The following is a 14,111-nucleotide window of genomic DNA, read 5'->3' on the forward strand; positions in this document are numbered from 1 at the left end:
TAAGGTAATTTCACAGCCTATTACAATTTGTTTTCCAAAATGTAATTTCACAATCTATTACAATTTGTTTTCCAATTAATACTGTAATCTGGACTGAGGTCAACAGCCTGGAAACAATATGTATAAGGTGAAATATTACACTTTTTATTTTTATATTCTTTCTGAAAATAGGTAGCACAGTCATCACACAACTGCAAACTTAACACTAATTATAAAAAGTGTTATCACTGTTGACATCTTATCACAAGTACTAAATCAAATATGAAATATGGTGAAACTTAGTGTGGAATTAACAGCCAATATTCCTCTTATTATAATCAGGTACAGATAAGTAGGAACTGTTTTCCTACCTAGAAAAATTATCCAGTACAGAGTACAAAGACCTCAGTCATCACTGACTTAGCAGAGCAGTTAGGGCTCTCTGGCTAAGTACAAAATTGCAGGGAACACAACGAAAGTAATGGTCTACTTACTGTATAAATATTCAAAGATGACGTATGGATAACCACTATCTTCTGGTACACATTTAGTAAAAAATAATCCTCAGACAAAAACACTCACACAAACTCCCTCACAGAAAAATACAACAGTGACATATATACAAAGTGTCTTTGCATGAACACGTAGGACAGAGTGTTGTCTTATCAGTTGCACACTTTAGTAAAAATACATCAAGCAGATGAAAGATGAAACTATCCATCGAGGAACCCAGAGGTTGCATAAACATGTAACTCAAACTGCAACTGATACAATTATGTCTATTGTTCATCTGGAGAGCTGCTGGCTGACAGAAAAATGAAAAAGTGATTAATCTGGAGTTATGAAAAAAATAAAACTGACTTCTTTCACAAGTACTGCTACCTATCTCACTTATGAGAGGTAGACTGCTTCCAAATAATTATTAAAAATATCAGCGCAATGAGTATAAAGTGGCAAAAAATAACCATTATTGCACCGTATCATCTCAAATTAGCAGCTGTGCACAGATAAGACTGCAACTAATTCCGAAATATGACATAACTATATATACATATATATACACTTACATTTAAATGCATATTTATTACTAATAAAGACTACACAAATAGTTCAGCTTTACTAGCTGGAGCTTGTATTTACACATTATAGAAATAATATCTTTGGACAGTACTGACTCACTGCAACTGTGATAGCTGCAAACCTGCATTTGCAATTTTGTTCCAAGTGTAGGATACTGAAGGAGGGGGAGGGGGGGGGGAGAGAGAGGGAGAGGGAGAGGGGGAGAGAGAGAGAGAGAGAGAGAGAGAGAGAGAGAGAGAGAGAGAGAGAGAGAGAGAGAGAGAGAGAGAGAGCACATTTCATAACATTACTTTCACAAGGCAAGAGCAGGGGAGAAATAGATAGTTGCTAGAGGGGAGAGTAGTTATACACAGATCCTTGTAAGTACACATACAGAATACTTTTGTACTGGTGAAATACAATCATTTCAAGCCTATTCAGTTCTCAACAAACAAGCAATTAAGTTTCCCACTGCAGATTCTCAGCAGAACTTCAGGCGAGAACGGTTTTCTGGCAACACGGTTTATCACCAAATGCCAATGCCATTGTTAACCAGTAATAGCGAAAAAGTTTTTAATCAGTCAGGCAAATCTGTGAAAAGTTGAGCGCACAAGTGAAATAAATTTTGGCTTGTGACAGAGGCAAATGCATACCCCAGTTCAGTAAATGCAACATGATCCAATGGTACATTTTTGTCCATAAGAAGAACATTTTTAATTTCTAAGCGGAATGATTTGCTTTAATTAGAAAAAGCTTCTAGCAGAAAAACAGTTGTGAAAAAGCACTTCATTCATTGTGACCATGCCGATCATGAAAAGAGTAGTAACAAACTGCAGTCAAAGCATCCATCTCGTATCTTTTAATTTTGGCAATATCAAAACTGTAGCATTTCGTTGATTAGATATGTTTTAGATTAGTGCTGCTTGGAATTTATCAATAGAGGAATTGAAGTTACTAGTAACATAGCACATAAGCCAGCGAAAAATATTTTGTTGTGTTGAGGTGGATAACAGAAAGTCACTGCTAATCACAAAATTCGTAGGTATCACAAATCACATTTCATTTGGTGTCTCACACATTAGGTACACAAATATCGTCCTTCGGAAGTAGCCCTCTTTTCTGAGGCATTACTCTCAGCTTCCGACAACTTCACCTCCACTTGCAGCAGAAGCTGGATGTGCCGAGGAACTCAGTTCTTCTCCCAGTGCATCTAGATCTATGTGATCTGCTAAATCCGGCAATGCTAGGAATGTGGGGGGTGGAGCCGTGGGAATGCCGCTTCCACTTCCGGCACGGTGCGGTACCTGCAAGCTCGCGAACCCGGGGAGCTCGACCCGCCCGGACGGGTGCGGTGGCGGGATCACGTCGAGGAAGTCCACTAGACCCAGCCGCTCGCGAACTATGTCATCCACCGCCTGCAGGGCAGCCCGCCGGCCGGCATCCTCTTCAGAGCCCGCCACATCGGGATGACCTTCTGCCGAACAGCAGAGGCCGTCCAACAAGTCCTCGTCCAGAGGGTGTGTGGTGTTGTGGTGGAGCTGTCCTGCGGGCATCGGTGCCACCTCCCTTGGTACGGGTGGCGGTTCTGGGGGCGTGGAAGACAACTGTGTGGGCGTATGAGGTAGATCTTCTGGCATGCGGGACACGGACAGCTCCGGTGGCGGCTGCGGCAGTGAGTCGTCGTGTGGTGGGTGGGGCACTGGCACCTCCGTTACTGTGCAAGGCACTGACAACTCTGTTGGCATCTGGGGCAGTTCCCCTGGGGTGCCAGGTGGCTCCACCTGCACACTCTGCAGTTCTGTCATCATGTGAGGTGCCTCTGCCTGTGTGTTCAGCAGTTCTGAAGATGTGGCGGGAAGTTCCACTACGACATGAGGCAGTTCCGTCGGCGTGTGGGGTGCCTCTGCTGAAGCTGGCGACGAGTCCTCTTTAGGGTTTGCCACACCACTATCTGGAGTCTGTGAACAAAACACCTATGTGTCAGAACATGAAACATCAACATCCAATAAAACTCACTCACCTCTCTCTCTTTCTCTCTCTATCTCCAACTAACTAACTAAAGCATCTTTTACAGGAGTGACTTCGTGTCTCAATCATTGGCCAGCATCCACATAACTCCAATAATCTTCAAGCAGAACTGGAATCAAAACCAATCAGCAACAAGGTTCATGAGAGACTACTCTTTGCAAAATCAGTCTACTGCCTCTGGCATATTATTCCTACACCAAGTCTCATCTCTCACGAGTCACTTTTGTTTAAACATTGATACCAAACTTTCAGCAGTCTGCTGTGCAGTTTGATAGCTGAACACTGAAAATCTGGTTATGAGGGCCCATCCTTCTACAAGAAAGTAATGGAATTAAGAAACAAGCAGTAACACAGTTTATTAATGGCCAAAGCAAAATATGTGGTGCATGTTCACAACAAAGATCACATGATGAATTCTCCATATCACTAAGGACTGGAAGAATAGGGAAATCGTCGCCCAAACATTTCAAAACATTTTCACTTCAAATGAAATTACAAGTTTACTGTTAACAGACACAATTTATTTTATTTCCACTGTGAGTTTCAGAGATTCAAACCTGCATCATCAGGCGGATTTATTTGGATTATGTGACAGAGTCAGGTGGGATAATCTTACTTGTTCTTCTACCACTCCTAGCATGTATGTTGTTTCTTTCTTTTTTCTGGTATCGTTTTGTTAATAATACATAAACAGCAATTACCAGAAATCTGTAATTATTTTATTTAAGCTATGATTCTTGAATCTATATTATTCATTGAGCAACTTCCCTGTTGCTGTTGACTAGAATATAGTTAGTTTACCTGAACCATTTTATTAATAATAATATGAGCGATTTGCCATATATCTACAAACCTGTTGAAGCTGAAATTCTCATTGAACAAATTGCTGTTTGTTTCTAAATTAGTACAGCTCATTTTTAAAATTCCTCAGCCCCCACTTTTCAACTTTTTTTTTTTTTTTCCCGAAAACTATGTTTCGAAAGTTATTAGTATTTAAAAATTTATTGTTTTGGAAAGTTCCAACCTTAAATTGTGATTATTTGTAAAAGCCAGTACCAAAACTTTGTAAGCTAGTTTTTTTCTGATTTCAAAATGATTACTTTCACTAGAATAACTTACAAGTCTGTTAATCATTCAATTCAGAAAATTTAAATTTCTCGAAACTTTTGATGGGTTTTGGGAATCACTGAGAGCATAAAAATAAACCTCATATAACTGTGCCTAAAATTTTTGTCATTTTCTATTTATACAGCTCATACTTAAACTCCTCCTTTGCCAATTGTATCAGTGTACCCTTTAATTCTTCCTTACTTTCTGTGTCATTATTTCATACATAACAGCTCTGCATTTCAACATTTTGTGGGACACACAACCACAGTCAGTTTCTATTTTGCTACTAGAACTATGAACACTGAGTTACACATCCGGTCATGTTCTGCCATCAAAATGAAAACTACTTTGTGAATGGAGAATAGCTTTCATTACGCTAACATAATTTAGTCAATCAAAATGTATATTTACTTCGAGACAGTCTCTGCTCAGATACTGAAACACAAGTTGTGTGTTATTAGCCAGTCAGTGCCAGACTGTGAACAATGTGAACCCACTGAATTGTGACCACGATTGTATTAGTGTACCACTAGAGAGAACTTTGCCATATGCTGCCTATTAATGCAGTTTGGCTATCTGGTTCAAATGTTTACTTCTGCCAAAGCTGAACATCAGAAAATAAACATGGATTACAAACATACATGCAGCATGAAAACCAATTACTGCAGTGTGTGTACACAAATCCTTTGCCAGTTGGATGACAATTATCACTAAACAACTACAAATCTACCAAAGAATGAATACCAGATGAGTAAACTTATACTTTTGGAAGGAAGGAAGATCAGAGTTTAATGTACAGTCAACAGCATGGTCACTGGGAGATGGATGACAGGCTCGGGTTATGAAAGAAAGGAGAAGGAAATAGGCCATTATGTTTTCCAAGGAACCATGCCGGCCTTTGCCAGGGGCAATTTAAGGGAAACATGGAAAACCTAAATATGGATAGCTGGATGGGGATTTGAAGAGTCATCCGCCCGAATGTGAATCCAGTTTGCTAAGCACTACACTATCTGACTTGGTTCACATTGTTTTCATGACTTTGGGGAAATTTGGCACTGATTCAAATAGTCAAAAGTTCCTTTTCTGTCATGTTTACATAGCATATAACATTACTTACAGACTGGCCAGTGACGCAATGTTAGGAGTAGTCCCCTGGGACTGCGGCCCTGCCTTTTCAGACAGTATAAGTGACAGCGACTGCAAAAGGCAGATACGGAACATCAACCCTACCACTGTCAGGGCTGGTGACAGCATGGCACCTTCCTGCCAGTTTTCCATAATCAATGAAGTAAAACTTCAAACTGGAAACAATGCCACAGGTTGCCCCAACATCATACACACAATGCATGCATGTCATATTAAATCTCTTTTAGCCACGAATTTTCAAACACCTGAAAACTAATAATGGATACAAAAGACCTATATCGGCAACTGGTTGCTGACTAGCTGGCAACGCAGCTCCACACACTGGGGCAACTAATAATTGAGAAACTGCTGTTGCTGTATGCAAGTGAGGAGGAGAAAGGTTATTATTTGTCACGCTTGAGCATCTTTAGGTTATACTCAGCATCTCATGCACAGATTCAAGCTCAGAGGAAGATGTGGCTTCTTGTTACTGTTACTATTATTATTATTATTATTATTATTATTCACATATGGACCCAATAGGACCACTTGAGGAACATTACATCAATATCACTTCAGATGGTTGGCCTTCCTTTGTGTCAAAATTTGTTTCATCCTTTCATAATGAAGCCTCTTTCCTTCACCAGACCACAGTGTTCCAGTCCGTTTTCTAATTTCCCTCTCAGCGATTTTCCAATCAAATATCTTTTGTCTGAATATTTTTCTATTTGTAACATCTGCCCGAGTTATACCGGCTACTTTAAGATCCTCCTTAACTGCAGAGATCCATTTAATTGGCTCAGTTTTGCATTACTTCTGTTTTCATAGAATTCTATTGTTTGTTTTCTCAACTTAGTGAGTGCCATTATTTTAATATGCCCACAAAATTTAAGTCTTCATTTCTCATGTCATGATGTATGTCTGTGTAGTCTTCTATCTCCTTATTACTTTTCAGCATATAAGTTTCTATATCAGTAATTCTGAGGCCTAATTTTCCCAATAATCTTTCTTTCTTTCAAATTTCTTCAATTTATCTCTCTCTATTTAAAATTAAAGTTTCCGCTCCATAAAGACATTCAGGTTTGATTGAAGTGCTGTAATGTCTAAATTTACTGAATCTAGAAAATGATTTTTTATTATATTTTTTGTTGATCAGAATGTTTTCTTCTATGATTTCCCCCAAGTATTTAAATTGAGAAACCCTTTTTATTTTTCCATATTTTGTGTTCCAAAATTTTGATGCTTGTTTGTTGCATGTCATATATTCCATTTTTTCAAATGATACTTGTAGTCCTACCTTTCCCGCTACTTCTTTGAATTTCAATTTGTTTTTGAGCTGTGCCATTTTCCCTAGTTAAAACTGCCATATCTGTAGCAAAGATGAGGCAAACTTCTCTAGTATTACTTCTACCTAACTTGATGGATTGATCTAATTTGAGTTGACTTTGGCTCTCACCATTCAGTAATTACGTTTTCCAAAACACAGTTAAACAGTAATGGGGAGAGTCCATCTCCCTGTCTAACACCAGTCTTTATATCAAACGGTTCAGAAATTTCTCCCATGAATTTAACTTTAGAGCTAGTGTCAGTTTCCGTTTCCTTAATCAATATTAGAGTTTTTTTTTTATCTAGCCCTTGTTCCTTCAAAATTTGGAAATAGAAAAGAGATTCACAATCAAATGAGTTGTAGGCCTTTTTAAAACCCACAAATATATATGTTACCTGAAATCCTTTGGTGCCTAAGGAATGGTTTTAAATTAACAATTTGTTACAGATGGGATCTATTTGGTCTAAAGTCTGCTTGGTATTCGGCATTTTAGGTTCTAACCATTCTTGGCCTTGATCAATTAAACATTGAGAGGGAATTTTGTATGTGACTGGGAGAATAGAGATTCCTCGGTAACTATTAACATTGATTCTATCCCCTTTTTTATGCAATGGACGAATTAGGGCAGTTTTCCAGTCATCAGGTATTTTCTAAGTGTGCTACATATGTCCTATTAGTTGAGTGATCTCTCTTACAGAGTTAGGGCCAGCTGATTCTAGTAGCTCTGCAATTATTCCATCTTCTCTAGATGCTTTGTTGTTTTTAAGTCTCTTAATTTCTTTAAGATTCCTCCCCATGAACCATGGACCTTGCCGTTGGTGGGGAGGCTTGCGTGCCTCAGCGATACAGATAGCCGTACCGTAGGTTCAACCACAACGGAGGGGTATCTGTTGAGAGGCCAGACAAACGTGTGGTTCCTGAAGAGGGGCAGCAGCCTTTTCAGTAGTTGCAAGGGCAACAGTCTGGATGATTGACTGATCTGGCCTTGTAACAATAACCAAAACGGCCTTGCTGTGCTGGTACTGCGAACGGCTGAGAGCAAGGGGAAACTACGGCCGTAATTTTTCCCGAGGGCATGCAGCTTTACTGTATGATTAAATGATGATGGCGTCCTCTTGGGTAAAATATTCCGGAGGTAAAATAGTCCCCCATTCGGATCTCCGGGCGGGGACTACTCAAGAGGATGTCGTTATCAGGAGAAAGAAAACTGGCATTCTACGGATCGGAGCGTGGAATGTCAGATCCCTTAATCGGGCAGGTACGTTGTTGTTGTTATGGTCTTCAGTCCTGAGACTGGTTTGATGCAGCTCTCCATGCTACTCTATCTGTGCAAGCTTCTTCATCTCCCAGTACCTACTGCAACCTACATCCTTCTGAATCTGCTTAGTGTATTCATCTCTTGGTCTCCCCCTACGATTTTTACCCTCCACGCTGCCCTCCAATACTAAATTGGTGATCCCTTGATGCCTCAAAACATGTCCTACCAACCGATCCCTTCTTCTGGTCAAGTTGTGCCACAAACTTCTCTTCTCCCCAATCCTATTCAATACTTCCTCATTAGTTATGTGATCTACCCATCTAATCTTCAGCATTCTTCTGTAGCACCACATTTCGAAAGCTTCTATTCTCTTCTTGTCCAAACTAATTACCGTCCATGTTTCACTTCCATACGTGGCTACACTCCATACAAGTACTTTCAGAAATGACTTCCTGACACTTAAATCTATACTCGATGTTAACAAATTTCTCTTCTTCAGAAACGCTTTCTTTGCCATTGCCAGTCTACATTTTATATCCTCTCTACTTCGACCATCATCAGTTATTTTGCTCCCCAAATAGCAAAACTCATTTACTACTTTAAGTGTCTCATTTCCTAATCTAATACCCTCAACATCACCCGACTTAATTCGACTACATTCCATTATCCTCGTTTTGCTTTTGTTGATGTTCATCTCATATCCTCCCTTCAAGACACCATCCATTCCGTTCAACTACTCTTCCAAGTCCTTTGCTGTCTCTGACAGAATTACAATGTCATCGGCGAACCTCAACATTTTTATTTCTTCTCCATGGATTTTAATACCTACTCCGAATTTTTCTTTTGTTTCCTTTACTGCTTGCTCAATATACAGATTGAATAACATCGGGGAGAGGCTACAACCCTGTCTTACTCCCTTCTTAACCACTGCTTCCCTTTCATGTCCCTCGACTCTTATAACTGCCATCTGGTTTCTCTACAAATTGTAAATAGCCTTTCGCTCCCTGTATTTTACCCCTCCCACCTTTAGAATTTGAAAGAGAGTATTCCAGTCAACATTGTCAGAAGCTTTCTCTAAGTCTACAAATGCTAGAAACGTAGGTTTGCCTTTCCTTAATCTTTCTTCTAAGATAAGTCGTAAGGTCAGTATTGCCTCACGTGTTCCAACATTTCTACGGAATCCAAACTGATCTTCCCCGAGGTCGGCTTCTACTAGTTTTTCCATTCGTCTGTAAAGAACTCGTGTTAGTATTTTGCAGCTGTGGCTTATTAAACTGATTGTTCGGTAATTTTCACATCTGTCAACACCTGCTTTCTTTGGGATTGGAATTATTATATTCTTCTTGAAGTCTGAGGGTATTTCGCCTGTTTCATACATCTTGCTCACCAGATGGTAGAGTTTTGTCAGGACTGGCTCTCCCAAGGCCGTCAGTAGTTCCAATGGAATGTTGTCTACTCCGGGGGCCTTGTTTCGACTCAGGTCTTTCAGTGCTCTGTCAAACTCTTCACGCAGTATCGTATCTCCCATTTCGTCTTCATCTACGTCCTCTTCCATTTCCATAATATTGTCCTCAAGTTCATCGCCCTTGTATAGACCCTCTATATACTCCTTCCACCTTTCTGCTTTCCCTTCTTTGCTTAGAACTGGGTTTCCATCTGAGCTCTTGATGTTCATACAAGTAGTTCTCTTATCTCCAAAGGTCTCTTTAATTTTCCTGTAGGCAGTACCTATCTTACCCCTAGTGAGACAAGCCTCTACATCCTTACATTTGTCCTCTAGCCATCCCTGCTTAGCCACTTTGCACTTCCTGTCGATCTCATTTTTGAGACGTTTGTATTCCTTTTTGCCTGCTTCACTTACTGCATTTTTATATTTTCTCCTTTCACCAATTAAATTCAATATTTCTTCTGTTACCCAAGGATTTCTACTAGCCCTCGTCTTTTTACGTACTTGATCCTCTGCTGCCTTCACTACTTCATCCCTCAAAGCTACCCATTCTTCTTCTACTGTATTTCTTTCCCCCATTCCTGTCAATTGTTCCCTTATGCTCTCCCTGAAACTCTGTACAACCTCTGGTTCTTTCAGTTTATCCAGGTCCCATCTCCTTAAATTCCCACCTTTTTGCAGTTTCTTCAGTTTTAATCTACAGGTCATAACCAATAGATTGTGGTCAGAGTCCACATCTGCCCCTGGAAATGTCTTACAATTTAAAACCTGGTTCCTAAATCTCTGTCTTACCATTATATAATCTATCTGATACCTTCTAGTATCTCCAGGGTTCTTCCACGTATACAACCTTCTATCATGATTCTTAAACCAAGTGTTAGCTATGATTAAGTTGTGCTCTGTGCAAAATTCTACCAGGCGGCTCCCTCCTTCATTTCTTAGCCCCAATCCATATTCACCTACTACGTTTCCTTCTCTCCCTTTTCCTACACTCGAATTCCAGTCACCCATGACTATTAAATTTTCGTCTCCCTTCACTATCTGAATAATTTCTTTTATTTCATCATACATTTCTTCAATTTCTTCGTCATCTGCAGAGCTAGTTGGCATATAAACTTGTACTACTGTAGTAGGTGTGGGCTTCGTATCTATCTTGGCCACAATAATGCGTTCACTATGCTGTTTGTAGTAGCTTACCCGCACTCCTATTTTCCTATTCATTATTAAACCTACTCCTGCATTACCCCTATTTGACTTTGTGTTTATAACCCTGTAGTCACCTGACCAGAAGTCTTGTTCCTCCTGCCACCGAACTTCACTAATTCCCACTATATCTAACTTTAACCTATCCATTTCCCTTTTTAAATTTTCTAACCTACCTGCCCGCTTAAGGGATCTGACCTTCCACGCTCCGATCCGTAGAACGCCAGTTTTCTTTCTCCTGATAACGACATCCTCTTGAGTAGTCCCCGCCCGGAGATCCGAATGGGGAACTATTTTACCTCCGGAATATTTTACCCAAGAGGACGCCATCATCATTTAATCATACAGTAAAGCTGCATGCCCTCGGGAAAAATTACGGCCGTAGTTTCCCCTTGCTTTCAGCCGTTCGCAGTACCAGCACAGCAAGGCCGTTTTGGTTATTGTTACAAGGCCAGATCAGTCAGTCATCCAGACTGTTGCCCTTGCAACTACTGAAAAGGCTGCTGCCCCTCTTCAGGAACCACACGTTTGTCTGGCCTCTCAACAGATACCCCTCCATTGTGGTTGTACCTACGGTACGGCTATCTGTATCGCTGAGGCACGCAAGCCTCCCCACCAACGGCAAGGTCCATGGTTCATGGGGGGGGGGGGGGGCAGGAACGTTAGAAAATTTAAAAAGGGAAATGGATAGGTTAAAGTTAGATATAGTGGGAATTAGTGAAGTTCGGTGGCAGGAGGAACAAGACTTCTGGTCAGGTGACTACAGGGTTATAAACACAAAGTCAAATAGGGGTAATGCAGGAGTAGGTTTAATAATGAATAGGAAAATAGGAATGCGGGTAAGCTACTACAAACAGCATAGTGAACGCATTATTGTGGCCAAGATAGATACGAAGCCCACACCTACTACAGTAGTACAAGTTTATATGCCAACTAGCTCTGCAGATGACGAAGAAATTGAAGAAATGTATGATGAAATAAAAGATATTATTCAGATAGTGAAGGGAGACATAAATTTAGTAGTCATGGGTGACTGGAATTCGAGTGTAGGAAAAGGGAGAGAAGGAAACGTAGTAGGTGAATATGGATTGGGGCTAAGAAATGAAAGAGGAAGCCGCCTGGTAGAATTTTGCACAGAGCACAACTTAATCATAGCTAACACTTGGTTTAAGAATCATGATAGAAGGTTGTATATGTGGAAGAACCCTGGAGATACTAAAAGGTATCAGATAGATTATATAATGGTAAGACAGAGATTTAGGAACCAGGTTTTAAATTGTAAGACATTTCCAGGGGCAGATGTGGACTCTGACCACAATCTATTGGTTATGACCTGTAGATTAAAACCGAAGAAACTTGAAAAAGGTGGGAATTTAAGGAGATGGGACCTGGATAAACTGAAAGAACCACAGGTTGTACAGAGTTTCAGGGAGAGCATAAGGGAACAATTGACAGGAATGGGGGAAAGAAATACAGTAGAAGAAGAATGGGTAGCTTTGAGGGATGAAGTAGTGAAGGCAGCAGAGGATCAAGTACGTAAAAAGACGAGGGCTAGTAGAAATCCTTGGGTAACAGAAGAAATATTGAATTTAATTGATGAAAGGAGAAAATATAAAAATGCAGTAAATGAAGCAGGTAAAAAAGAATACAAACGTCTCAAAAATGAGATCGACAGGAAGTGCAAAATGGCTAAGCAGGGATGGCTAGAGGACAAATGTAAGGATGTAGAGGCTTATCTCACTAGGGGTAAGATATATACTGCCTACAGGAAAATTAAAGAGACCTTTGGAGATAAGAGAACCACTTGTATGAACATCAAGAGCTCAGATGGAAACCCAGTTCTAAGCAAAGAAGGGAAAGCAGAAAGGTGGAAGGAGTATATAGAGGGTCTATAAAAGGGCGATGCACTTGAGGACAATATTATGGAAATGGAAGAGGATGTAGATGAAGATGAAATGGGAGATAGGATACTGCGTGAAGAGTTTGACAGAGCACTGAAAGACCTGAGTCGAAACAAGGCCCCCGGAGTAGACAACATTCCATTGGAACTACTGACGGCTTTGGGAGAGCCAGTCCTGACAAAACTCTACCATCTGGTGAGCAAGATGTATGAAACAGGCGAAATACCCTCAGACTTCAAGAAGAATATAATAATTCCAATCCCAAAGAAAGCAGGTGTTGACAGATGTGAAAATTACCGGACAATAAGCTTAATAAGCCACAGCTGCAAAGTACTAACACAAATTCTTTACAGACGAATGGAAAAAACTAGTAGAAGCCGACCTCGGGGAAGATCAGTTTGGATTCCGTAGAAATGTTGGAACACGTGAGGCAATACTGACCTTACGACTAATCTTAGAAGAAAGATTAAGGAAAGGCAAACCTACGTTTCTAGCATTTGTAGACTTAGAGAAAGCTTTTGACAATGTTGACTGGAATACTCTCTTTCAAATTCTGAAGGTGGCAGGGGTAAAATACAGGGAGCAAAAGGCTATTTACAATTTGTACAGAAACCAGACGGCAGTTATAAGAGTCGAGGGACATGAAAGGGAAGCAGTGGTTGGGAAGGGAGTAAGACAGGGTTGTAGCCTCTCCCCGATGTTATTCAATCTGTATATTGAGCAAGCAGTAAAGGAAACAAAAGAAAAATTCGGAGTAGGTATTAAAATCCATGGAGAAGAAATAAAAATGTTGAGGTTCGCCGATGACATTGTAATTCTGTCAGAGACAGCAAAGGACTTGGAAGAGTAGTTGAACGGAATGGATGGTGTCTTGAAGGGAGGATATGAGATGAACATCAACAAAAGCAAAACGAGGATAATGGAATGTAGTCGAATTAAGTCGGGTGATGTTGAGGGTATTAGATTAGGAAATGAGACACTTAAAGTAGTAAATGAGTTTTGCTATTTGGGGAGCAAAATAACTGATGATGGTCGAAGTAGAGAGGATATTAAATGTAGACTGGCAATGGCAAGGAAAGCGTTTCTGAAGAAGAGAAATTTGTTAACATCGAGTATAGATTTAAGTGTCAGGAAGTCATTTCTAAAAGTATTTGTATGGAGTGTAGCCATGTATGGAAGTGAAACATGGACGGTAAATAGGTTGGACAAGAAGAGAATAGAAGCTTTTGAAATGTGGTGCTACAGAAGAATGCTGGAGATTAGATGGGTAGATCACGTAACTAATGAGGAAGTATTGAATAGGATTGGGGAGAAGAGAAGTTTGTGGCACAACTTGACCAGAAGAAGGGATCGGTTGGTAGGACATGTCCTGAGGCATCAAGGGATCACCAATTTAGTATTGGAGGGCAGCGTGGAGGGTAAAAATCGTAGGGGGAGACCAAGAGATGAATACACTAAGCAGATTCAGAAGGATGTAGGTTGCAGTAGGTACTGGGAGATGAAGAAGCTTGCACAGGATAGAGTAGCATGGAGAGCTGCATCAAACCAGTCTCAGGACTGAAGACCACAACAACAACAACAACAACAATTTGTTTAATTATTTAGATTTCATCAGGTTCTTTAGAGTTACGGTTTGTGTAATTAGTTTGATGTGGTTGGAAAGTATTCGCTGGT

At 40.2% G+C, this 14,111-nt stretch overlaps 1 protein-coding gene across 1 annotated transcript in view; it reads right to left on the reverse strand.

Annotated features, from left to right (window-relative positions):
• Window positions 1-1,286: 1,286 nt before the first annotated feature.
• The window catches only part of LOC126106453 (uncharacterized), a 143,560-nt gene continuing 130,735 nt past the window's right edge, over window positions 1,287-14,111 (reverse strand). Inside the window, exon 11 of the mRNA XM_049912740.1 lies at window positions 1,287-2,996. Coding sequence (XP_049768697.1) covers window positions 2,172-2,996 — 825 coding nt within the window. The 3' untranslated portion in view covers window positions 1,287-2,171. The remainder of the gene's footprint in view (window positions 2,997-14,111) is intronic.

This window comes from Schistocerca cancellata, chromosome 10, assembly GCF_023864275.1.
Source record: "Schistocerca cancellata isolate TAMUIC-IGC-003103 chromosome 10, iqSchCanc2.1, whole genome shotgun sequence".
Classification (NCBI taxonomy): domain Eukaryota; kingdom Metazoa; phylum Arthropoda; class Insecta; order Orthoptera; family Acrididae; genus Schistocerca; species Schistocerca cancellata.